Source organism: Sus scrofa, chromosome 13, assembly GCF_000003025.6.
Source record: "Sus scrofa isolate TJ Tabasco breed Duroc chromosome 13, Sscrofa11.1, whole genome shotgun sequence".
Lineage (NCBI taxonomy): Eukaryota > Metazoa > Chordata > Mammalia > Artiodactyla > Suidae > Sus > Sus scrofa.
The window spans coordinates 134,376,114-134,403,990 of NC_010455.5; the positions used below are offsets into that span (position 1 = coordinate 134,376,114).

Here is a 27,877-nt window from a genome sequence, read left to right on the forward strand (position 1 = left end):
ATACCTTTGATTATAGCGTTTAATTATAGCTTTCTATAATCATAAGAATGACAGTATGAAAATTATTAATAGATAAGGGATCTTTTTTTGTGATTGGCAACAAACGTGTAGAAATACCTAGTAATAAGCTTTGATGAGAAATGTGCAGGACCTATGGGAGAAAAGGCTTGAAACTTTACTGAGCCAGTTTAGTGACAAAAGAAGACTTGAATAAGTGGAAAGACCTAACATGTTCCTGAATATTGTAAAAATGTCAATTCTTGGAAAATAAATTATAAATTAAAAGTAATTCTGTCAGAACATTGAAGGAACTTAGAACTTTACCCTAGAAAACTGATTTATGAACGTAACAGTTTGTGAATGAAATACAGATAGCCAAAAAATATATGGAAAATGTTCATTTTCACTAGTAAACTACCAAATATGACGAATTTTTTTTCAAATCCTAAGTGATAAAGATTAAAAAAAATAATATGCAGAGTAATGAATGAAATGTAAAATGGCACTTTTATATTCCTGGTAATTTAAAAAAATATAGTCATTTTAAAGGGCATTTTTTTGTAATACGAATCAGAATTGTTAAGAATTTGTGCTACTCTTTGTTATAGCATTTTGACCTTTGAAGATTTATATATTAAAGAAATAATAATGGATGTGTATAAAATGTTATCTATAGTGTTATTGCAATGTTATTTATAATAGTGTAACATTAGAAGTAACTAAGGAGTTCCCATTGTGGCTCAGCAGAAATGAACCCGACTAGTATCCATGAGGACATAGGTTTGATCCCTGACCTCGCTTAGTGGATTAAGGATCCAGCATTGCCGTGAGCTGTGGTGTAGGTCACAGATGGGCTTGGATCCTGTGTTGCCGTGGCTCTGGTATAGGCCAGCAGCTGCAGCTCCTATTCAAACCCTAGCCTGAGAACCTCCATATGCCTTGGGTGCAGCTCTTAAAAGAAAAAAAGGGGAGTTCCTGTCATGGCTCAGCAGAAACAAATCCGACTAGGAACCATGAAGTTGAGGGTTTGATCCCTGGCCTTGCTCAGTAGTGGGTTAAGGATCCATCGTTGCTGTGAGCTGTGGTGTAGGTTGCAGACACAGCTCAGATCTGGCACTGCTGTGGCTCTGGCGTAGGCTGGCAGCAGCAGCTCCAATTAGACCCCTAGCCTGGGAATCTCCATATGCCACAAGTGCGGCCCTCAAAAAGACAAAGACCAAAAAAAAAAAAAGGTAACTGAAATGATTAGTATGAATATTAAAGACACGGGATTGATACTCACAATATGTAGTTACTAGAAGATTGACACAGTCCACTTTCTGGGCACTTGGTACTATAGATTTGTAGAATGTGAATTACCTCACGTTGGTAGTCTTGTGAGTTGCTTAAAAACAGTTAAAACTAAAAGTGTTAACTTGAAATGAGGAGTTCCAGTCGTGGCTCAGTGGTTAATAAACCCGACTAGTATCCATGAGAACGCAGTTTGATCCCTGGCCTCACTCAGTAGGTTAAGGATCTGGCATTGCCACGGGCTGTGGTGTAGGTCGCAGACGTGGCTCAGTTTCCAGGTTGCTGTGGCTGTGGCGTAGGCCTGCAGCCACAGCTCCCATTCATCCCCTAGCCTGGGAACCTTCATATGCTGTGAATGTGGCTCTATAAAGTCAAAAGACAAAAGAACGATGACAACTTGAATTGAAATATATGTATACAAATAAAAAACTCTAGTTTTTCTAAAAACAGAATGTCAGTAGTTATCTCTATTTTCTTCTTTGTACTTTATATGTTGTTTCTAAGATTTCTGCAGTGAGTGTAGTTTTTCAAAATTAGAAAATAAGTATTTAAATAGTGAATAGGTAAGATACATGATAGCAAAGCAAAGTCAGTAATGTCAGAAGTCACAGAGATTAAAATATATCCTTTGGAGCTTACTGCCAACTTTAGCAAAAGCAGTTTGACTACAATCAGACTGAAAATAAGTCAGATTGAGGGAGTTCCTGTTGTGGTTCAGCGGTAACAAACCTTACTAATATCCATGAGAATGTGGGTTCAGTCCCTGGCTTTGCTCGGTAACTTAAGGATCCAGCGTTGCTGCGAGCTGTGGTGTAGGTCACAGACTTGGCTCCGATCCAGTGTTGCCGTAGTTGTGTAGGCCAGCAGCTACAGCTCTGATTCAACCCTTAGCCTGGGAACTTCCATATGCTGAGGGTGCAGCCCTAAAAAGACAAAAATAAATAAATAGAATTTGAAAAATAAGTCAAATTGCCACATAGTAAGTAAATAGATGAAGTAGTGATTCCACTCTAGATCATACCATCCAACAAACAAAATGTAAGCCACATATTAATAATATATTTTGTTTAACCCAGTATATCCAAAATATCATTGTAACATAAGATTAATATAAAATTATTAATGAAATAGTCTATATTATTTTGTTACATCTCAATTCAGACTAGTCCCATATCAGGTACTCAATAACCACGTGTTGTTAGTGGCTGCCACGTTGCATAGGGAAAGTTGAGGCCATCCTGTTTAGAAATGCCAAGATGATAGCTGGGGGGAAATATGAGAATCCTCTAGTCCTTTGTAGTCCGTGACAGCAACAGTACCCTTTCCAGTGCAGCTTATTGCCTCTTTAAAAATGAAATATTTTATGTAATTTTAAAGAGGTGTATATAAATGGTAATATAATAATATAAATTTATATAAGTAGTAATAAATGAAAAAACTTTCGTGTATGCCACACTGCTTAAAAAATAGAATATCCTGGAGTTCCTGTCGTGGCGCAATGGTTAACGAATCCGACTAGGAACCATGAGGTTGCGGGTTCGGTCCCTGTCCTTGCTCAATGGGTTAACGATCCGGCGTTGCCGTGAGCTGTGGTGTAGGTTGCAGATGCGGCTGGGATCCCGCGTTGCTGTGGCTCTGGCGTAGGCCAGTGGCTACAGCTCCAATTCGACCCCTAGCCGGGGAACCTCCGTATGCTGCAGGAGCGGCCCAAAGAAATAGCAAAAAGACAAAAAAAAAAAAAAAAAAAAAAAAAAAAAAAAGAATATCCTGTGCCCTGTGTACCACTCAGTTGCATTCTTAGATTGATTTTTTTTTTCCCTCCTATCCTACAGGTTTTGGTAAGAATAGTCTGAGCCGTAGAGGAAGAGTGATGCCTGGGAAGAGACGTCCTTATGGCATTATCACTGGCCTTGCAGCTAGGAAAGCAACTGGAATTCGAAAAGGAATTAGTCCTATGAATAGACCACCTCTAAGTGACAAGGTAGGATGAAGTGTAATCCTGAGTCAGAAACACTTTCCTTACAAATAAATCTGTATGCAAAGCAGAAACAGACTCACAGACATAGGAAACAAAGTTACAGTTATCAAAAGGGAAAGGGAGGGTGGAGGGATTAATTAGGAGTATGAAATTAACAGATACAGATTATGCTACATAAAATAAATAAGCAACAAGTATTTGCTCTATAGCACAGGGAACTATATTCGGTATCTTATAATAACCTATAAGGGAAAATAATTTGAAAAATATGAATATAACTGAATCACTTTGCTGTACACCTGAAGCTAACACAGTATTGGGTTTTTGTTTGGTTTTGTTTTGATTTTAGGGCTGCACCTGCAGTATCTGGAAGTTCTCAGGCTAGGAGTCCAGTTGGAGCTGCAGCTGCCAGCCTTTGCCACAGCTATAGTAATGCCAGATCTGAGCCGCATCTGCAATCTACACAACAGCTCATGGCAGTGTCGGATCCTTAACCCACTGAGCGAGTCCAGGGATCAAACCTGAGTCCTCGTGGATACTAGTTGGGTTTGTTACCACTGAGCCACAAGGGGCACTCCCCAACACAATATTGTAAATCAGCTATACTTCAGTTAAAAAAGGAAGAAGAGTTCCTTCTGTTGGCACAACAGGATCAGATCGGTAGAGTTGGGATTGCTGGTTTGATCCCCAGCCCAGCACAGTGGGTTAAGGATCTGGCATTGCCACAGCTGCGGCTTAGGTCACAACTGTGGTTGAGGTCTGATCCCTGGTCCAGAAACTCCATATGCCTTGGGGTGGCCAAAAATGGAAAAAGAAGGAGTTCCCATTGTAGTGCAGCAGAGATGAATCTGACTAGTATGGATTCATTCATTCATTCAACAACCTGACTCAGTGGGCTGGGGATCTGGTGTTGCCCTGTGGCTGAGATCCTTTGTTGCCGTGGCTGTGGTGTAGGCCAACAGCTATAGCTCTGATTCCACCCTAGCATGGGAACTTCTATATGTCGGTGTGGCCCTAAAAAGCAAAAAAAAAAAAATAAATAAAAAAAGGAGAAGAAATCCTTTTCCTTTATTTGTGTTAATATTTCTCTGAAAGTGCTGGAGAGATAAAATATTCATTTTATTTGAATATTTTGATTTTTTAATGTAGTACTTTGGACTTAGATAAAAAATTTAATAACTAAATAATTTTCATTCATGAGGAATACCTAAATTTTCACATTCTCAAATACATAATTTTTTTACAGCTTCCTGGCTTCCCCTGTATATGTGTGTGTGTGTGTGTGTGTGTGTGTACAGATTTTAAATAGATTAGTGTATGTGTATGTGTTTTAACAGGTCATACTTTATACTATAAAATTTAAGTGTACAATTCAGTGAATTTTAAAAAATCATCAGAGTTTAACAGTCATTGAAATAATTAATTTTAGAACTTTTCCAGCACTCTAAAAAAGAAAATCTCACATCCATTCACATAGTCATTACTCCATCATCTGCCACTAGGTAACCACTAATCTGCCTGCTGTAGATTTTCTATAAATTTGCCTTTTCTGCACATTTCATGTACAGGCATACCTTGTTTTACTGCACTTCGATTTATTGTGCTTCACAGATACAGTGTTTTTTCCAAATTGAAGGTTTATGCCCATCCTACATTGAGCAAGTCTGTTGATGTCGTTTTTCCAACAACATTTTCTCACTTTGTGTGTATGTGCATTTTGGTAATTCTAGCAATATTTCAAATTTTTTCATCATTATATTTGTTATCATGATCTGTGGTCAGTGATTTTTATTTTTATTTTTTTGCTTTTTTAGGGCTTCCTTCCTGTGGCATATGGAAGTTCCCCGGCTATGGGTTGAATCAAGGCTACAGCTGCTGGCCACAGTCATGGCCACAGCTACTTGGGATCCAGGCCTCGTCTGTGACCTACACCACAGCTCACAGCAATGCAAGATCCTTAACCCACTGAGCGGGACCAGGGATCAAACCTACATCCTCATGGGTACTAGTTGTGCTCGCTAGGGCTGAGGCATAATGAGAACTTTCTGTGATCAGTTATCTTTAATTATTGCGAGAAGATTACAAGTCACCAGAGGCTCAGATGATGATTAGCATTTTTTATCAATAAAGTTTTTTTTATTTTTTTATTTTTAGGGAATATGGAAGTTCCTAGGCTAGGAGTCAAATTGGAGCTACAGCTGCTGGCCTGTGCCACAGCCACAGTAATGTGGGATCCGAGCTGCGTCTGTGACCTACACCACAGCTCACAGCAGTGCTGGATCCTTAACCCATTGAGCAAGGCTAGGGATTGAACACACATCCTCATGGATACTAGTCAAGTTCATTTCCGCTGAGCCACAATGGGAATTCCAGTACTTCATCTCTTTTTTTACTACTGGATAATATTATTTTATATGGATATGGTATATTTTGTTTATCCATTCACCATTTGGTGGATGTTTTGGTTGTCCCTACTTTTTGGGTATTGTGTATAGTGTTGCTGTGAACATCATCTGTAAGTCTGTATGGATACAGGTTTTCATTTCCCTTGGGTGGGTACTTGTTTCCTTGTTGAGATTTTTAATTACAGTTACAGTTGTTTACCCACCAGAAGTTAACTGCTTTTCAAACCTTAGCTGAATTTTTGTTTACATTTCAATGAGTAATTTTTGAATTGGCTAATAAGTAAAGTATTACTTAAAATAGTTTCACAAATGGTTTTTCTTTAACTTATGTTTAGTAAGTCTGAGCCACCAAAGAATTTAATGTTTCACCCTTCTATTTTTTTTTAATCCTTTTTGTTTCTCTGATTATGGAAGTAATATATTTGTAAGAAAAAATTCAGGATATTCATTTCTTCAAGTTATCTTAAACACAACTGTTGCTTGGTTGATTGGTTAGACAACTGTCATTACCCCTTAACTTTTCAGTTCTGCTATCAGCAGCAGCTGTTCTCTAAAACTTTTATCACAGAACTACCTCCAGTAAAAATTTAAGTTACCACATGTGGTAGTCATTTGAGTTGTTTAAAAATAGTGAAAAGGAATTCCTGTCATGGCACAGCAGAAACAAATACGACTAAGAACCATGAGGTTTCGGGTTTGATCCCTGGCCTCACTCAGTGGATTAAGGATGCAGTGTTGCCATGAGCTGTGGTGTAGGTTGCAGATGTGGCTCGGATCTGGCATTGTTGTGGCTGTGGTGTAGGCCACGGTGGCTGCAGTTCCAATTCAGCCCCTAGCCTGGGAACCTCCATGTGCTGCACATGCAGCCCTATAAAGTAAAAATAAATAGGTAAATAAATATACTGAAAATTTGGGGATTCCCGTTGTGGCTCAGTGCAAATGAATCTGACTGGTATCCATGAGGATGCAGGTTCAATCCCTGGCCTCTTTCAGTGGGTTAAGGATCCACTGTTGCTGTGAGCCGTGGCATAGGCCCCAGACGAAGCTCGACTCCCCTGTTGCTGTGGCTGTGGCATAGGGCAGTGGCTGTAGTTCCGATTCAGCCCCTAGCCTGGGAACCTCCATATGCCGTGGGCACGGCCCTAAAAAGACAAAAAAAAATTTGTGAAAATTGAATGTCTTACGGAGTTCCTTCTGTGGCTCAGCAGATTAAGGGTCTAGTGGTGTGGCAACTGAGGCTCAGATTTGATCCATGGCCCAGGAATTTTCATATGCCAAGGGTATGGACAAAAGAAAAAAGATGGAAGTTAAATTATAGAATACTAAGTATAACTGAATGGTAAAATACATTTATTCAAAATTTGAATGAGTTTGGAAAAAGTATGGTTTGAAATTTACTGATTAAGAACCCTAATTTGTATATAGATTAATGTCTGAACAGGATCGAATTTGGTACTTGTGAAACAGATCATTTTCTAGCAATTAAAAAATTTTGGCATTTCCACTGTGGTGCAACAGGATCGGTATTTATGGGGTGTTTCTTATATTCTGAAAATATAAAGGAATCCATATGAATTAAAAGACACAGTCCATATTGCCAGAGTTTTGAAAAGACTTAATGGAAAATAAGGAAACCTGAATTAGGTTTTAATGATGGGTTGAATTTATATAAATGGAGGGAGAAAAATGGACTTTTCATGTGCTTATTTTCTATGACGTTGAGTTTTCTTAATTCCTAATTTTCTCTGTAATCATGTCAACTCAGGCTTCTTTGCTATCACAGCCTCCTTTTTTTCCTCCTCATACATTTGTTTTGGAACTTGGCTCTCTTATCCCTTTACTTAATATGAAAAATCTTACTCACATAAACAGTTCCTTAATTTGCATCTGGCTTTCTGAGCTTGTGCTCCAGAGTCATGTGCATCCCCCACAGTGCCCAAACTGAACATACCCAAAGTAAAAGAAATTCATTTTTCTGTTTGAACTGTTTTTTGTTGTTGTTGCACGTGTTTATAATGTGGTCATCTTTTGAGTCACTTACACTGGAACTATTTGTTTTAGTTTCTCTGTCTCAGTAACCTGTACATCTAAGCAGTGGTCAGTCCCTGTCCATTCTTCCTCTGAAATGTTTATTGTAGTAGGGCATAGAGCACAAAGCAATCTAATTAACATAATTTCTTGCCTTCTCAAAGAATATAGAACGATATTTTCCAGCATTGAAAAGGAAGGCCAACCTCCTGAGACAAAATGAAGTGCAGAGAAAACCAGTTGCAGTTCTCAAGCGACCTAACCAGTTAAATAGAAAGTAAGTACTCAAATATAAAACAGTGTTATCCTTCATAAATAAAGATGGACTTCTTAGACTGAGAATTCTAAGGAATGTATTTGCAGTGATGCTTGTAGTTAGTTATCGAGTCATTTTCAAGACAAATATTTGGGATGTCTGTCTGATCATGCAGTATGGAACCATTCAGTATAGCTTCCTTATATCTTAGACTCCTTGTTATTGATGAATTGAACTAATTATAAACTTAAAAAAAATCAACACTCCGGGAATTCCCTGGTGTTTCAGTGGGTTAAGGAATAGGTATTGTCACTGCTGTGGCTTGGGTCACTGCTTTGGTGCATTTACAGTCCATGGCCCATTAACTTTCACATGCTGCAGGTGCAGCTAAAAACAAAAAAAAAGAATACATCTTAAAGTTGAAAAAAGGGAAAAAAAGGCATCACTCTATTTCTTTAACTCTCTTGACATACAGAGTAAAATTGTGAAAGGTGATTGTTTTGGTAAAAACAGCTGAGCCAGAATTATTCAAAACTGAGAATTCTGAAAGGTAAGTTTGTTACCTCAGTGGCTCTTAATAGAACAGTGTATGTTAGGAGTTCCCGACGTGGGTCAGTGGTTAATGAAGCCAACTAGAAACCATGAGGTTTCGAGTTCGATCCCTGGCCTCGCTCAGTGGGTTAAGGATCCGGTGTTGCCGTGAGCTGTGGTGTAGGTTACAGACACGGCTCAGATCCCAAGTTGCTGTGGCTGTGGCGTAGGCCAGTGGCTACAGCTCCAATTGACCCCTAGCCTGGAAACCTCCATATGCCAAGAGTGTGGCCCTATAAATCGGAAAAAACAAAAAAACAAAAAAACATTGTATGTTATTTGTGGGAAAAGCAAACTGAAAGAATTATGCATGAATGCTTCTTAAGCTAGAATTATTGTTATTATTGTTATTGTTATTATTGTCTTTTTGCCTTTTCTAGGGCTGCACCCACGGTGTATGGAGGTTCCCAGGCTAGGGGTCTAATTGGAGCTGTAGCCGCCGGCCTATGCCAGAGCCACAGCAACGCGGGATCCAAGCCGCCTCTGTGACCTACACGGAAGCTCACAGCAACACCAGATCCTTAACCCACTGAGCGAGGCCAGGGATCGAACCAAAACCTCATTGTTCCTAGTCAGATTTGTTAACCACTGAGCCACGACGGGAACTTCTTAAGCTAGAATTATTTTTTATTTTTTATTTTTTAAATTTTTTTGGTCTTTTTTAGCTATTTCTTGGGCTGCTCCCGCGGCATATGGAGGTTCCCAGGCTAGGGGTCTAATCGGAGCTATAGCCACGGGCCTACGCCAGAGCCACAGCAACGCGGGATCCGAGCCGCGTCTGCAACCTACACCACAGCTCACGGCAACACCGGATCGTTAACCCACTGAGCAAGGGCAGGGACCGAACCCACAACCTCATGGTTCCTAGTCGGATTCGTTAACCACTGCGCCACGACGGGAACTCCTAGAATTATTTTTATATTAAATTGAAAGGTATAACAAAACTTTAAAATTGTGACCTTTTGTTAATGGCATTCTTTTCTCTGTAAGGATAAAGTAGACAGAAATTGACAAACTGTGAAGTTTTCTTATTATTTCAGTTTCAAGTGCCAATTATTCATCTCTTATAGAAGATAATTCAAAACAAAAAAACCCCAAAATGAAGTTTTTTTATAAATGGAATGGCTTTAATTGCGGGTTTAATTGTGGGGATCCATTTGGGGGTACTTTTTGGAGAAAGGAAGCTGCTCAAATAAGAACTTGTCCATTACATGAGCCATGTTAATTGGGCTGGCTAGGGAAATTTGCATTTGAGCCTTTATAAGATTGGAAATAAGCTTAGGTGACCTGTTAAACATTTTTTTAAATAAATATAAATAAGTAGGAGTTCCTGTTGTGGCTCAGCGGTAACAAATCTGACTAGGACCCATGAAGACTCCAATTTGATCCCTGGCCTTTGCAGTGGGTTAGGGAAGGATCAGGCATTGCCTTGAGCTGCGGTGTAGGTCACAGACGCAGCTTGCATCTGGAGTTGCTGTGATGTAGGTGAGCAGCTGTAGCTCCCATTCAACCCCTCGCCTGGGAACTTCCATGTACTGTGGGTATGGCCCTAAAAAAATAAAAAAGTAGATAAATATGAAAATTTGTTTTCTTGTATCTTACCAACTTTCTATAGAAACTAGAAAGAAATTGGTGAAAGTCAAGTAAAACATAATTAAGGTTACACTGTTCTACGTAGGAAAAAGCAAAGAGTGGAAGAGTACAAGTTTCTGTGTGACTTAGATTAATACATGAAAGTTTCTGAGTGAAGGAGAGAAAATTGGAGAACATACTATATTTCAAGATTTTTTCTTTATTTTTTGTTTTTAGCTGTTTGACCATAATATGCCTAAGGTGTGATTTTCTTTGTACTAAATTTTTTTTTTTTTTTGTCTTTTTGCCTTTTCTAGGGCTGCCTCCTCGGCATATGGAGATTCCCAGGCTAGGGGTCTAATCGGAGCTGTAGCCACCGGCCTACACCAGAGCCACAGCAACGTGAGATCCGAGCCTCATCTGCAAGCCACGCCACAGCTCACGGCAACACCAGATCCTTAACCCACTGAGCAAGACCAGGGATCGAACCCGCAACCTCACAGTTCCTAGTCGGATTCATTAACCACTGTGCCATGACAGGAACTCCATCTTTGTACTACTTTTTTAAATAAATCTTTACATTTGTCTTTTACCAAAATTAGGTAATAGCATAAAAATGTTATTCTTACAATATTTTTGTCATATAATGTTAGAGATATTTGTAAGTCAAATCTCAATAGCTTCATGTAAACAAGGATATAATTCAGGGTCTGTGTGTTTAGTATATCTCAGATTTTCAGCCTGTGAATTTAACTATTTTTGCTTATTTTCCCAAGATATTTGAAAATCGTTAGGTGGCCCAGAATATTTATGATACATGTGTTTTTGTTGCAGAAATAACATTCCAGCCAATTTTACCAGGAGTGGAAATAAATTAAGTCATCAGAAAGATACTCGTCAGGCAACTTTTCTTTTCAGAAGAGGCCTGAAGGTATAAAAAAACCTTTGCTGTTATTTTCATTTAAGGATCCTGAACATCTGCCTTTAGTAATCCTCAATCATAGACATGGCCCATGGTTGAAGTAGAGTTTGGGTTTAGGATATGGAGAACATGACATTAGATTAATTATTTTTTTTCCCCCCAGTTTTCTCTTTTGTTGTTCTCAATGGTGATGTCTTGTAAGAATTTAACACGTTATTTAGGAATAAACCTGTTTTTGCTACTTGTCCTGGTACAGAAACCCTAACAAAGAAGTGTTATCAGAATAGGCACATGCTCTGTGATGTATTCATACACACACCACTGTGGGTTATAAAGTTACAGTGCAGGATAGCTCTTTGGATTCAAATCCTCTGCTTTCTGTGGGATCTACTGCTTTTTTTTTCCCTTCAGGTTCAGGCCCAGTTGAACACAGAACAACTGCTAGACGATGTAGTAGCAAAGAGAACTCGTCAGTAAGTTTCAATTTGCTTTTCAAGATGTCATTTCAAAACTCCCAAAATACTAGTGACCCAAAATAAATTAAATGAGAGCCAAAGTTAATTAACCATTGAGCCTGAAATAAAATAAATACTATTTTGTTTTTGTTTTTTTCCCCGAAAACCTTTTGCGTTTTCACATGTCAATTTTATAGATTTTAACAACAGATACATTACCCTAAATTTTAATTTTTTATTTTCTGTTTACTCCATTTTAATGAAATAGCTCTTTATTTTTTATGATTACCTTCATACAAATGAACCAGTTCAGAGAATAAATAGAAGAAAATCCAGTAGAGCTTTTAGAAAATTTATAAAATTTTAAAACAATGGGATGTTTTTTCTCATTCTCTTTTTCTCCTTACCCTGTGAAAGTTTTTTTTTAAGGAATATATTTTTGTTTGTTGGAATTGCATTGCTGAAGTATAAGTTGTAACATTCCATCAATATAATCAGGTTTGAAATTAAATCATTTAAAATGGCTACCTCTGGGAAAACAGCGTACAAAACATGATCATGGTTCATATATGTTGCCATCTAAAATGGGCATAATTTTGAGCAATTAGGAAGGCAAATATTTGAACTTGATCCCGGCAGTATTTTTCTTTTTCTTTCTTTGTCTTTTCAGGGTCACATCGGAGGCATATGGAAGTTGCCAGGCTAGGGTCAAATTGGAGCAACAGTTGCTGGCCTGCATCGTAGATACAGCAACTCGGGATCCGAGCTGCATCTGCAACCTACACCATAGCTCACGGCAATGCTGAAGCCTTAACCCACTGAGCAAGACTGGAGATCGAACCTGCGTCCTCATGGATACTGGTCGGATTCATTGCCACTGAGCCACGACGGGAATTCCTGATACTGGCAGTATTCTTTTGCATAGGAGCCTAGGCGTTGGAAACCAAAAGGAAGGAAATGATAGTCATGGCCTCTTTGCTTCTGCAGTAAACATTTTTTTCTCTTCTCTTTTTCCATTTTCATTTTTCTTTTTTTCAACATTTACATAATTTGAATAATGTAAATGCTGTTTATTTGTTTTGAACTTTGAGAATCAACCTGTAGAACAAAACACAAAATACTAAATTTGGTTAACAATGTAATGTAAATTCTAGATTTTGAGCAACATAAATACAAAAGTAGAGCTGATAAAAAGTGGGAAGTACAGGAGTTCCCCCCGTGACTCAGCGGTTAATGAATCTGACTAGCATCCATGAGGAGGCAGGTTCCATTCCTGGCCTCTCCCAATGGGTTAAGGATCAGGCATTGCTGTGAGCTATGGTGTAGGTTGCAGACATGGCTCAGATCCCACAAGGCTGTAACTGTGGTACAGGCCAGAAGCTGTAGCTCCGGTTTGACCCCTAGCCTGGGAACCTCCATGTGCCATGGATGTGGCCCTAAAAAGCAAAAAAAAAAAAAAAGGGCAGGGGGGTAACAAAGTAGGAGAAGAGTTGAAAAGAAAGAATTAGAAATACTACTATCCTTTATATAGAGTTGGTAGGAGATGATGTCAAGATATACTTGGAAATAAAATAGTGATACAGTCATCAAAATGTTTAGAGGTAGGAAGAGAAACTAGAGGATAGTGTTATAAACTAAATCCTTATAGCAAGACATTATTACATAAGCATCTTGTTTAGTAAAATTGAGGTAACTAGTAAGCAAACAAACCAGGAACAGTTAAAAGTGCTGCCACTGGGGAACAGGAGGGAGGAGAATTAGTGGGGTAAAGGTCTGTTGTTTTTTCTTAGAAGCCTTTGTGTATTATTTGATTTTTTTTAATGTACATATATATTTGTTACATTGAAGAATACTTAATAAATTTAGGTGTTCAGCTCCTATACCCAAGATACTGATTATACATACCTTCATGGTGGGGGCCCAGATAGCTGTATTTCCTAAAAACTAAGAACACATGATGGCTACTTTAAAATGTATATTTTCATGGGGAATACACTATAGGTTTTATAAACTTTCATTTGAATGAAGTTTTCGGATTTTTGAAACTAGATGGCGGACTTCTACCACAAATGGAGGAATTTTGACTGTATCCATTGACAATCCAGGAGCAGTGCAGTGCCCTGTGTAAGTCTTTTTATTTTGCAAAAATTATGATCTCTCTTGCTCAGAGTATGATGTCCAAGTTAGGATAAACTGAGACAAAGATAAAGGTAGTAACTTGTGGTATAAAATGGAAATACTATAAAATTAAAAGTCAAAGCACCCTTGATTTCCTCTAGAATAACCACTTTTAACAAGTTTAAATATTTATTTTAAAAACTTGGTGCCCCAATGACATAATATGTACATCTAGTTGTTGTGTGTAATCATAAATGAGATAATACTGTAGATACTTGTATCTTTTCCCCTCTCCCCCCCAGATATGTTTTGGACTTCTTTACTTTTCATTACATACAGATCTACCTTCTTTTTAAAGACTTCACATTGTATTGTTTTATCTTAGATGACCTTAATTTAGTTAACTGTTCCATTATATTTTTTGAATTATAAAGTTTCTAAGTTGAAACTAGAAATGATGTTGCCTGGGGAAGTGTGGGGCTTGCTGAACCCTGATTTGATGGGCGAGATTTGAGACCTACAGCACTGGGCTGGAGGTCAAGGATACATTTCAAGAAAGTTCTAAAATGGATTTCCTGTCGTGGCTCAGTGGTAACAAACCCAGCTAATATCCATGAGGATATAGGTTTGATTCCCTGGCCTTGCTCAGTGGATTGCCGTGAGCTGCAGTGTAGATTGCAGATGTGGCTAGAATCTGGTATTGCTGTGGCCTGGGGCAGAGGCTGGCAACTACCACTCTGATTGCACACCTAGCCTGGAAACTTCCATGTGCTGTGGTGTGGCCCTAAAAAGACAAAAAAAAAAAAAAAAAAAAAAAAAGAGAGAGAGAGAAGTTTCTAAAACTATATCATTAAGAGTTCCTTCTGTGTTGCAATGGGGTCAGTGGCATCTTGGGAACAATGGGGTTCAGGTTTGATCCCTGGCCAACCGCAATGAATTAGGATCTGGTCTTGCCACAGCTACGGCTTAGGTCGCAACTGTGGCTCCAATCTGATCCCTGGGGCGGCCAATCAATCAATAATAAATAAAACCGTATCATCAAATTCACCCAGATAATTGAGCCAGCCCTGGAAAACCTCATTGGATCCTCACTAGACCATTTGCCCATTAAAAAGTATCGCCAATGAATATCTAAGTTTTTTTTTTTTTTTGTCTTTTTGCTATTTCTTGGGCCGCTCCCACGGCATATGGAGGTTCCCAGGCTAGGGGTCGAATCGGAGCTGTAGCCGCCGGCCTACGCCAGAGCTACAGCAACATGGGATCCGAGCCGCGTCTGCAGCCTACACCACAGCTCACGGCAACGCCGGATCGTTAACCCACTGAGCAAGCGCAGGGACTGAACCCGCAACCTCATGGTTCCTAGTCGGATTCGTTAACCACTCCGCCACGACGGGAACTCCGAATATTTAAGTTATATACTTAAAACTTAAAGTCCTATACCAGCCAGTAGTCTAGCAGATTGACTTAGTTTCTTTGATCATCAAGCAGATGCACTTAAGCTTCTAACACAACAAAAGAAAGTGTCTTTGTGTTGATGTTTTTCACATTAGTGTGTAGCCCAGTAGTAGGCTATGAAATCAATTCTGTGAGTCATGATGAACATATTTTTAAAAGAAATAAAGTGTTAAATTAAAACAAAACAAAACAAAACAGTGGGACCTAATCAAACTGACAAGCTTTTGCACAGCAAGAAACCATAAAAAAACCCCAAAAAGGAGTTCCCGTCGTGGTGCAGTGGTTAACGAATCCGACTAGGAACCATGAGGTTGTGGGTTCCGTCCCTGCCCTTGCTCAGTGGGTTAACGATCTGGCGTTGCCATGAGCTGTGGTGTAGGTTGCAGACGCGGCTCGGATCCCGCGTTGCTCCGATTAGACCCCTAGCCTGGGAATCTCCATATGCTGCGGAAGCAGCCCAAGAAATAGCAAAAAAAGACCAAAAAAAACCCCAAAAAGACAACTTACGGAATTGAGAAAATAGTTTTAAACAATGCAGCTGATGAGGACTTAATCTCTAAAATATACAAGCATCTTATACAACTCAACAGCAAAAAAGCCAACAACCCAATGGAAAAATGGGCAAAAGACCTGAATAGACATTTCTCCAAAGAAGATATACAGATGGCCAACAAGCACATGAAAAAATGCCCAACATCACTGATTATTAGAGAAATGCAAATCAAAACTACCATGAGGTACCACCTCACACCAGTCAGAATGGCCATCATTAATGAGTCCACAAATGACAAATGCTGCAGAGGTTGTGGAGAAAAAGGAACCCTCCTACACTGTTGGTGGGAGTGTAAGTTGGTACAACCACTATGGAAAACACTATGGGTGTACCTTAGAAAACTAAATATAGAACTACCATATGACCCCAGCAATCCCAGTCTTGGGCACACGTCAGGAAAAAACTTTCCTTGAAAAAGCCACATGCACCCGTATGTTCATTGCAGCACTATTCACAATAGCCAAGACATGGAAACAATCTAAATGTCTGCCGACAGATAATTAGATTAGGAAGATGTGATATATGTATGATGGAATACTACTCAGCCATAAAAAAGAATGAAATAATGCCATTTGCAGCAACATGGATGGAACTAGAGACTCTCATACGAAGTGAAGTAAGTCAGAAAGAGAAAGACAAATACCATATGATATCACTTATATCTGGAATCAATATATGGCACAAATGAACCACAGAAAAATCATGGACTTGGAGAACAGACTTGTGGTTGCCAAGAGGGAGGTGGAGAGAGTGGGATGGACTGGGAATTTGGGGTTATTAAAGGCAAACGTAGTGCCTTTGGAATGGATAAGCAATGAGATCCTGCTGTATAGCACTAGGAACCATATCTCGTCACTTATGATAGAGCATGATAATGTGAGAAAAAAGAATGTATGTATGTATGTGTGACTGGGTCACCTTGCTGTAGAGTAGAAAATTGACAGAACACTGTAAACCAGCTATAATGGAAAAAAATAAAAATCATTAAAAAAAATAAAAAAAACTTTCAGGAGTTCCCGTCATGGTGCAATGGAAATGAATCTGACTAGGAACCATGAGCTTGTGGGATTGATCCCTGGCCTCTCGCAGTAGGTTAAGGCTCTGGTGTTGCCCTGAGCTGGGGTGTAGGTCAAAGATGCGGCTCATATCCTGTGTTGCTGTGACCGTGGCATAGGTCAGCAGCTCTAGCTCCGCTTTGACCCCTAGCCCTGGAACCTCCATGTTCTGTGGGTGTGGCCCTAAAAAGCAAAAAAAAAAAAAAAAAAAAAAAAAAAGACCTATATGCTGAAAACCATAAAACACTGATGAAGGAAATTTAAGATGATTCAAAGAAATGGAAAGACAATCCTGTGCTCTTGGAATGAAAGAATTAATGTTGTTAAAATGGTCATATTACCCAAAGCAATCTACAGATTTAATGCAGTCTGTATCAAAATACCTAGGAAAGGAGTTCTCTTGTGGTGCAACAGATTGAGGATGAAACATTGCCACTGCAGTGGCTTAGGTCACTGCTGTGGTGCAGGCTCGATCCCTGGCCTGGGAAGTTCCATTTGCCTTGGGTGCAGCCAAAAAAAAAAAAACAGGGACATTTTCCACAGAACTAGAACAGATAATCTTAAAATTTATTTTACGTGGACCTACTAAAGACCTCAAGTTATCAAAGCAATTCTGAGAATAAAGAACAAAGCTAAAGGTCTGACCCTACCAGACTATAGTACAAAGCTGTGGAAATTAAAACAGTATGATACTGGCACAAGAACAGACACAGATTAATGGAATAGAGAGCTTAGAAATAAAGCCATATACTTATGGTCAATTAATCTACAACAAAGGAGGCAAGGGTATACAATGGAGAAAAAATCTTTTCTACAAGTGGTGAAAGGGAAGTTCCTATTGTGGCACAGCGGAAATTAATCGGAGTAGTATCCATGAGGATGTGGTTTCAATCCCTGCCCTTGCTCAGTGGGTCAGGAATCCAGCGTTGCTGCTAGCTGTGGTGTAAGTCACAGATGCCGCTTGGATCCTGCATTGTTGTGGCTGTGACATAGGCTTGCAGCTGTAGCTCTGATTGAACCCCTAACCTGGAAACTTGCATATGCTGCAGATGTGGCCCTAAAAAGCAAAAAACAAAACAAAACAAAAACAAGAGGCGCAGGGAAAACAGCCACATGTAAAACTGAAATTATAACTTTCCTTCACACCATATACAAAACTAAACTCAAAACGACTTATTTATTTATTTATTTTTTAGGGCCACTCCTGAGGCATATGGAAGTTCCCAGGCTAGGGGTCAAGTAATAGCTACAGCTGCCCAGCCTACACCACAGCCATAGCAACTCGGGATCTGAGCTGAATTTATACCACAGTTTAAGGCAACGCCAGATCCTTAACCCACTGAGCGAGGCCAGGAATGGGACCTGTATCCTCATGGTTACTAGTTGGATTTGTTTCCGCTGCACCACAGCGGGAACTCCCAACAGTTTAAAGACTTAAAGGTAAGACATGAAACCATAAAACTCCTAGAAGAGAACAGAGATGAAAATCTCTGACATAAATCGTAACAGTGTTTTTTTTTGTTTTGTTTTGTTTTTTTGTCTTTTTGCCTTTTCTAGGGCTGCACCCACGGCAAATGGAGGTTCCCAGGCTAGGGGTCGAATCGGAGCTGTAGCCACTGGCCTATGCCACAGCCACTGCAACTCGGGGTCTGAGCCACATCTGCGACCTGCACCACAGGTCACGGCAATGCTGGATCCTCAACCCACTGAGCAAGGCCAGGTATCAAACCTGCAACCTTGTGGTTCCTAGTCAGATTTGCTAACCACTGAACAATGACAGTAACTCCCCATAGTAGTATTTTCTTGATCAGTCCCCTCCCAAGGCAAAATAAATAAAAGCAAAAGTAAATAAATTGGATCTAAGTAAATTTAAATGCTTTTACACAGCAAAGGAAACCATAAACAAAATGAAAAGCCATCCTGTAGAGTACAAGAAAATATTGCAAGTGATGAGACCAACAAGGAATTAATATCCAGAATATACGGACAGCTCATACAATTCAATATTAAAAAAATAAACTCCAAGCAAAAAAGTGGGCAAAAGACCCGAATAGACATTATTCCAATGAAGACATACAGATGGCTAACAGACACATGAAAAGATGCTCGGTGCCACAAATTGTTAGAGAAATAAAAATCAAAACCATAGTGAGGTATCACCTCATACCTGTCAGAATGGCTATCATAAAAGTGTCTACAAATAACAAGTGTTGGAGATGATGTGGAAAAAAGGGTACCCTTGTACACTGTTGGTGGGAATGCAAATTAGTGCAGCCACTATGGAAAATAGTGTAGAGGTTCCTTCAAAAACTTAAAATAGAGCTACCATATGATCCTACAATTCCACTCCTGGATATATATCCAGAAAAAAACGAAACACTGTAGTGTTCATAGCAGTGTGAACAGTGTGCAATGGTAAAGACATGGAAGCAACCTAAGTGTTCATCAACAAAGAAATGGTAAAGAAAATGTGGTACGAAGTGGTTAACGAATCCGACTAGGAACCATGAGGTTGTGGGTTCGATCCCTGGTCTCGCTCAGTGGGTTAAGGATCCAGCGTTGCCATGAACTGTGGTGTGGGTTGCAGATGCGGCTCAGATCCCGCGTTGCTGTGTCTCTGGCGTAGGCCGGCGGCTACAGCTCTGATTTGACCCCTAGCCTGGGAACCTCCATTTGCCGCAGGAGCAGCCCCAGAAAAGGCAAAAAGACAAAAAAAAAAAAAAAAAAAAAAAGCGGTATGGTATTGCACACACACAATGGAACATTACTCAGCTGTAAGAAAGACTCAAACTGTCATTTGCAGGAACATGGATGGACATAGAGAATGCTTAGTGAAATAAGTCAGAGGAAGACAGAGTAACTCTATGATATCACTTACACATGGAATCTGAAAAATAATGCAAATGAATAGATATACAAAGCAGGAATAGACTCAGAGATACAAAAACAAACCTGCTTATAAAAAAGAGAAGGGGGAAAGGACAGATTAGTTGTATGAGATTAACAGATAGCAATTACCATATATAAAATAGATAAGCAGCAGGGTTTAATGTATAGCACAGGGAATTATACCTCTTGTAACAACCTGTAATGGAATGTAATCTGTAAAAATACTCAATCACTATGCTGTACACCTGGAACTGATACAGTATTGTAAATTATACCTCCAAAAATAAAAAGAATCAGGTTGGGTTGTTTTTTTTTAAATATACATATAAATAAAGTAGACCTGATATGTTTGAACATGTATGTATACAAGTCAAGAAATCTTAAGTATCAAGTGATTTATTCTTCTTTTGATTAAGTTGGTCTCACTTAATTTTAATTTTTTTCTGATAGAACTCAGAAACCACGACTAACTCGTACTGCTGTACCCTCATTCTTGACAAAACGGGAGCAATCTGATGTAAAGAAAGTTCCTAAAGGCGTCCCCCTGCAATTTGACATAAATAGTGTTGGAAAACAGGTAAATTTTCTCTCTGTCTTTCTCTGGGCCAGTCACTCAAAATACTTTATTTTATTTTATTTATTTTTTAATTTATTTATTTATTTATTTATTGCTATTTCTTGGGCCGCTCCCGCGGCATATGGAGGTTCCCAGGCTAGGGGTCGAATCGGAGCTGTAGCTGCCAGCCTACGCCAAAGCCACAGCAACGTGGGATCCGAGCCACATCTGCAACCTACACCACAGCTCACGGCAACGCCAGATCGTTAACCCACTGAGCAAGGGCAGGGACTGAACCCACAACCTCATGGTTCCTAGTCGGATTTGTTAACCACTGCGCCACGACGGGAACTCCATAAAATATTTTAATTAACAAAACGAATGTTGTATAATGAATTAAGTAGAGTGTCCTAACTCTTCAAGCCTAGGACACCACTGGTGTATCTCATATTTTGTCTCTGGATTTGCCTTTTTTTTTTTTTTTTTTTTTTTCCTGTCTTTCTAGAGCCGCTCCCATGTCATATGGACGTTCCCATGCTAGGGGTTTAATCGGAGCTGTAGCCGCCAGCCTATCCCAGAGCCACAGCAACGCCAGATCCAAACTGTGTCTATGACCTACACCACAGCTCACGGCAATGCCAGATCACTAACTCACTGAGTGAGGCCAAGGATCAAACGTGGAACCTCATGGTTCTTAATCGTATTTGTTTCTGTTGCACCATGATGGGAACTCCTGGATTTGCCTCTTTTGGACATTTCACGTGAATGGGATCATGTAATATGTGAACTTTTGTGATGGGCTTCTTTCACTTAACATACTTTTTTCATGGTTTATCTATAGTGTGTATAATTATTTCATTTTTTTTATTGCTGAATAATGTTCTATTGTATGGATATACCATATTTTATTTACTTATCAATTGATGATCATTTGGGTTGTTTCCATTCTTTGGGTATTGTAAATAATGTTCCTCTGAACATTTATGTACATATGCTCACACAAAAACACATACATTCATGATTTTGTGTAAGCGTATGATTTATTTCTCCTTCGTAAATACCCAAAAATGAATTGCTAGGTTGTGTTTTAACTCTGTTTAACCTTTGAGGAAGCACCAGATTGTTTTCCAAAGAAGTGGCTGCAGTACCATTCTTACCAACATTTATGAGGGTTCTAAACTTTCTCCATGTCCTTGCCAACATTATTGTCTGTCATATGGTTATATTCATTCAGATGCAGGTGATGTGATGTATTTCACCATGGTTTTGGCAGTTTTTGTATCGACCTTCTATCTGGTAATTTGCTAAAATTCATTTAATACTTTTAGTAATTTTGTAGATTTTTTTTTTTTTTTTTTAGCTTTTTAGGGCTGCACCAGCAGCATGTGGACGTTCCCAGGCTAGGGGTCTAATCGGAGCTACAGCTGCCAGCCTACACCACAGCCATAGCAACGCCAGATCCGAGCCGCATCTGTAACGTAAACCACAGCTCACGGCACACTGGATCCTTAACCCACTGAGCAAGGCCGGGGATCGAACTGGTAACCTCATGGTTCCTAGTCGAATTCGTTTCTGCTGTGCCACGATGGGAACTCCAGTAATTTTGTAGATTACTTAGGGTTTCCTTGGTGACTATTCATATCATTCTCCAAGTTTCTTTCCAATCTTTAAACCTTTCCTTTTTCTTCTTTATTAAATGGCTTGGACCTTCACTACTGTGTTAAGAAGCAGGTATGCTTGCCTTGTTCCCAAGCTTGAGGAGAAAGCATTAAATTTTTCACCATTAAGTATGATGTTAGCAGTAGGTTGTTTTTAGTAGATTATTTTTATCAGATTGAAGAGGTCCCCTTCTATTTGTAATATGCTGAGAATTTTTATCACGAATGAGTGTTGCATTTTGTCACATGTTTTGTGTGTGTCCATTGATACAAGAATCCATTGAATTGAAGGTAAGGGAATGGACAGGAGTTTGACCAAATTTACTTTGCTTATTTCCATCTTACTTTGTCACTTGTTACTTTCTTTTCAGAAATGGTAAGGTATAATTCACATGCCTTTTCTGTTATTAATAAAAATCTGATTTTGATTTGAATTTGATTTAAATTTCTGATATGAACTCAGAGAAATTCAAGAAAATTTGTTTCAAAATATTCACAAGTCTACACTTTTATCAGAGACATCACTAGAGTTGGTGGCAGTGTTTTCAGAGCCTAAAAATAATTCAGATGGAAAAATCTTTGGGTATATGACTTATAAGCATTATCGTATATATGCTTTAAGTAGTATATAATATAGACATAGTGATTAGGAGATAAGGATTCTGAGTTAGTTTCTAGAGCTGCAAGTAGGCAAGTTAACTTCTCTAACCTTCACTAAATTTATCTCTTTTGTATGCTTTTTGTTAGAATTAAATAAGTTCATACACCTAAATATTCAGAAAATGTTAGCTGTTGTTACTATGAATTACCATTATGATTCACGTTATTGTTGCAAAGCAAATGTGGTTTATAGTCAGGTTGTTAATTTTTGTTTTGTTTTATTTTCTCTAGACAGGGATGACTTTGAATGAACGATTTGGGATCCTGAAGGAACAAAGAGCCACTCTCACTTTCAACAAAGGAGGAAGCCGCTTTGTAACTGTGGGATAGATCCCATGTCAAAGGGACCTTTGAGTGATGACTCTTTTAAAAGTCGAATTTCTCAGAGTTCATCACAGAAATTCAAGAAACTTTATTTCAAAATATTCACAAGGCTAAAATAACTCTTATTTTTATTTTTGAAGTTGTTTTTTTTAAAATATGTATAAATAATGCCCTGGAAGAATAACAGGGAATATACCTATATGTTCTTAAAGACTTCATGGTTGACCCAGACAGAACAATTCTCTGTTTGACTTCTTCGGTTCCTTATGCAGCAGAAAGAAGGCAGAAAGACAGAAATTAATTATTTTTATGATAGTGGTATTTAGGATCTCATCACCTTTGCCCATTTTTTACACTTTGCCATGGTAAATTTTGGTCTTGAGAAGTATGAGTAGGTCCTTTTGTTGCTCTCACTTACCCTTTAATAGCATTAATGTAATTAATAAGTGCAGTTAACTTTTCTTCATTAAGGATATTTTAAAAATTACCAGAGTTCAGTTTGGGGGTTTGAGATTTATGGGAATATTTGGAACTTGGCTCATTTCACGCATAATGTTAGGTTATTCCTCCAGAGTTTTAAATCTTTAATGCTGAACTTTTAACAGGAAATGTGACTCTAGGCATTAGTCTCAGTTAAAATGTTAAAGGCTATGAATGGGTGTTTACAAAGTTATCTGATAGAGCCTTGGAGGAGGAAGGTCTAGTGTAAAAATCTGATATTTTGTTTAATACATGGACAACGCATGAGAGGAAGTAGCAGGTGGAAGACAACTGAGATGAAAAACTTTAAAACCTAGGCCATAGGCCTACTGTTTGAATTTAGTATAGGTTCCCCCACCCTCTGCTCCCATGGCATATGGAAGTTCCCAAGCCAGTGATTGAACCGGCACCACAGTGACCTGAGCTGCTGCAGTGGCAATGCCTGATACTTAACCTGTGGCACTGCAAGAGAACTCCAAGATTTAGCGTAGTCTTGAGTCTAGTGTCACAAAGAATTCTTCAAATGATTTTTAGAATAATTATTAAAGTGGATTGAGTCCCTTAGATATTTTGATAGTAAAATTAGTCATAAAGCCCTAGATTTCTTGTTCAAAAAGTTACATTTTAAAAGCTTTTAAGTTTGCAAACTTAAACAGTATACAGCACTAAAAATAAAAAATATATATATATTCATATATGTCACAAGGTAAATGTAAAATCATTATAGTAATGTTTAACCTTGTTTTGTACCTTTGCTTCTGATTTCTTGTATAAAGTTCAGGCATGGTAAGAAAAGAGCTTTTCACTGTACACTCTGGAGGGATAGGAGGAGTTTGTTGTGCCAAGCTAGTGCTAAAAATCCTCAGATGGTTGTAAACTATTAAGTTATGGTATAATGCCAAAATGCAGCAAAATATTCAAACTAAAGTTTACAATTTTCGTCATTTTGAAGCTTAATTTTTTGGTTTTCTATAATGTTGAAACCTCTAAGTGGGTATTAGTTTCCCTACAGTGTATTATTAGTGTTGATTTTCTCTGTTAAAACACACACACACACACAAAATATTAAGTTATGGCTTCTGTCTGCCTTGCAGTGTATACTAGGCTTTCATTATTGTCTCTCATGCTTCTTGAATTACTTGGTTTATGCTAGCCACGGAAAGCTATCAATAACAGTTTCATGCTTATACCAAAGAACCAAATCTGATCCTTAATATCTGGTATTTTGCTTGTAAGTCTACTGATAAGGGATTATTGAAAGCCAGTCATACAATTTGAAAATAAACTCTGGTCTCTCCGTAGGCCAAGGACTCATTGCAAAACAGTTTTGCAAGTGTGAATACTTAGATTCGATCCATGAACAATACATTTTAGACTGGTTTAGAATTTACTGATAAAAAAACAACTGAGCGTGAGTTTGCTGCCTTTAGAACAGATTGTAAAAAAATGGTATAAAGGTGTTTTCATTTTCTTATTATTTTAAATATTATATAGAGCTATTAATAATGCCTTTTTCTGGGAAAAATCTTAAAAATTGCCCCAAATATTGATATTAAATGCATCAAACGAAGTGTCTTTGGTATATTAAAATTTTGCTCTTCATGCATCTGTAATTTCATTTTCTTTTTAACTATAAAAATCTTGCTTTTGTTACAACCAAATTAAAATTCTTGAGTGCTAAAATGTTGTATATAAACAAAAGAATATGCTTTTTTTGCAGGAAAATTTTCCTTTCTTGGAATGTGGTTGGTTGTAGTCATCCTTTTTTAGTTCTTAAACTTTTTTTTTTTTAAATAGGATGCAACTTAAATTTCCCTTTGCATCAAGGTGTATACAAAACATTGATGCAGTGCATCACAAAATGAAAGTTTGTATTTAATGAGGAGATGCTTTACACTGTACTTTTTTGGTGTTTTTTGGAAAAGTTACATTTAGATCTATTCTGAAGCTGTTCATTTTTAACAAATAAAATATTACAGGTCTCACGTGGTTTATTCTTAGCTGCAAGGATTGAATTGTGTTTTTTAGATTATTGTGTATTACACAACTTTGTAATGACTATAGTTTTTAGGGTTTGAAAAGCTACCTACGAATTAAATTGGTAAACCAGTTCAGTCTGTTGACATCCCACTAACTGCCTCTGGACCATTTCCTTCATAGCTCCAACAGGAAGTAGCCAGGAAGAGTTAAAATAGAGAATTTAATTTACTCAGAATGAGGAATATTAGGCTGAATGAGCTTTTAGAGATCATCCACTTCTGTTCTTTTACCTCTTGGTTCACTGAGACCCAGCTTTTCAAGACTTTTGTATGGTAGGGTCATACCTAAAGCTTAGATCTTTTAGTACTCAGTTCATAATAAACTGTTCCTGTGAATCGAACACCCAAAGAAAGTAGTGAAATGTGTGGCTTGTCAGGTATTTAAGATGTAGTAGCTGTGTATTAGCATTTGTAGGATAGGAGGTGAATATACATTGTCAGTGATTATTGTGAGATTTTATCACTTTGGGTATTCCAGTTAGGTAGACCTCTTGGAAAAGGCCATTGTTCCTAATCAAACATTATGCATTTTTTTAAGTAGACATAAACCTTACTACAATTTTATCTATAAACAAATCATAAAATGCTTCCAAGTACGAACAAACTTAAAGACTTTACTGCCCAGTGGTTATTTTTTGTTGTAATAGATATGTATATCAAATTTGGTGTCAATAGCTTTATAATTCACACAACACACCCAGTGTCAGGCAATTTTTATTCTGACATATATCTACATTACTGTATGGAGATAAGAGAGAAGAAATAACTGTGTACTACGGAGAATGAATATCATACATTCAGAGTGCAGGTAGTATTAGGGCAGAAAATGATTTCTTCATTTCTCATCTTTGAAATTTCATCAGACTTACATGATTATTTGTGTTTTGCCACTGTAAAAAAACAATGAAGCATGTGATTTAAGCTTTCTTTAAAATCGAGTTCTTTTTTCATAGATCAGTTTGGAGTTAGGCACATTTTAAAAAATGATAACCAATAAACCCCAAGCGTTTGCAACAAGAATTTCACACTATTGTGGACGATTAATAGGGATTTAAGGATTGTTTATAAATTGGTGACTTTTAATGTCTCTTTTTTCCCCTGCCATTATAGTTTACTTTCTGAAGTCTGTTCAACAAAAAGCTTGATAAAAACAAATGTGATATTCTAAAACTGAAATTACTTTTTATCAATATATTCAAATGTTTTACTGATCTTTAAAGATGAATAAGAAACTATTTCCCTAGTGTGTGTGTTTAATTTCTATTTCCTTTTACCTCTGAGAAGAAAAATCATATGGTCTAAATTTCTTTGTCTAAAGCTTTAAAAAGTCAATTATGGAGTTCCTGTTGTGGCTCAGTGGGACGAACCTGACTAGTATCCATGAGGATGCGGGTTCGATCCCTGACCTTGCTCAGTGGGTTGAGGATCTGGTGTTGCTGTGAGCTGTGGTGTAGGTTGCAGACACAGCTCAGATCCCACGTTGCTGGCAGCTGTGGCTCTGATTCGACCCCTAGCCTGGGAACTTCAGTATGCCACAGGTGTGGCCCTAAAGAGCAAAGAAAAAAAAGTCAATTATTAGTGCTTCTTATTAAAGAGGGAAGGACCAAAACATTTATTGAATGTAACAAACCAATTCTATGCTTTCTTTTTATTTGAAGAGAATGGGATTGGCCAAGATCTTAATCCTACTTGCTTTTGATATTATAAAGTGGAATCTTAAAGGAGTGACCATTATACCCACATATACTCATTAGTATATTTCTAATGAGTAGAAGTAGGATAAGGACTTCCTTTCTACATAATATGAAATACAGAGTTGGAGACAGTGAAACTTTTGCCCCTAGTATTCAGTGAGTAAACTTTCAGCCTGTAAAATACACAGAAAGAAGCAGGGAAGTTATATTAATTCCTAACATTCAGTAACTCACATTGCCAATTTTTCCATCTCCTGCTTCCAGACCACACGGAGCAGCAGTAGAATGAGTTGTAGATCCCTTGCCCTTGTGCTCACAGCCCTTTTGCAACTGTTTCTCATTACTTCTCTTAATCACTAGTCTCTTTGGTCAGCTTCCTACAATGACTCCATTTCCTACCCCCTCATTCTTGTCAATGATCTTTTGCTTTATGGAGAAGACTGAGGGAGTAATATGAGAATTCCCTCATATTCTACCTTGACTATGTAGGTGAAACTATAGATCCTTAGAAGTCTCAAATTTAACACCTTGACCTATCATTTTTTCTTCCAGCCCTTCTTTACATAGGACTTGTTCTCATGTAGTAGCATATGTATAACACCTTCATTTTTCCTATATCCACAGGCTTTTGTTTTGGCCTTCAAATATCTGCAGACTTAAACATCTACAGATATTTTGCTTTCATTAACACCCTGTTCTCAAAAATTGTAGTTTTTGTTTTGTTTTGTTTTGTTTTGTCTTTTTAGGGCTGCACCCATGGTATGTGGAGGTTCCCAGCTTACACCATAGCCACAGCAACTCGGGATCCTAGCTGCATCTGCGGTCTACACCATAGTTTATGGCAATGGGGGATCCTTAACCCACTGAGCGAGGCCAGGGATTGAACCTGCATCCTCTTG

At 38.2% G+C, this 27,877-nt stretch overlaps 1 protein-coding gene across 3 annotated transcripts in view; it reads left to right on the forward strand.

Moving 5' to 3' along the window:
* Positions 1-26,519, forward strand: part of FYTTD1 (forty-two-three domain containing 1) — a 38,987-nt gene extending 12,468 nt beyond the window's left edge. Inside the window, exons 3-9 of one of the 3 annotated variants that reach the window (XM_003358772.4) lie at positions 3,123-3,271; positions 7,866-7,978; positions 10,955-11,051; positions 11,454-11,515; positions 13,547-13,621; positions 20,018-20,144; positions 22,673-26,519. In XM_003358772.4, the coding sequence (XP_003358820.1) occupies positions 3,123-3,271; positions 7,866-7,978; positions 10,955-11,051; positions 11,454-11,515; positions 13,547-13,621; positions 20,018-20,144; positions 22,673-22,771 (722 nt within the window). In that variant the 3' untranslated portion in view covers positions 22,772-26,519. Of the gene's footprint in view, positions 1-3,122; positions 3,272-7,865; positions 7,979-10,954; positions 11,052-11,453; positions 11,516-13,525; positions 13,622-20,017; positions 20,145-22,672 lie in introns of all 3 variants that reach the window. The other 2 variants (XM_005670139.3, XM_021070193.1) reach the window with 2 other exon arrangements.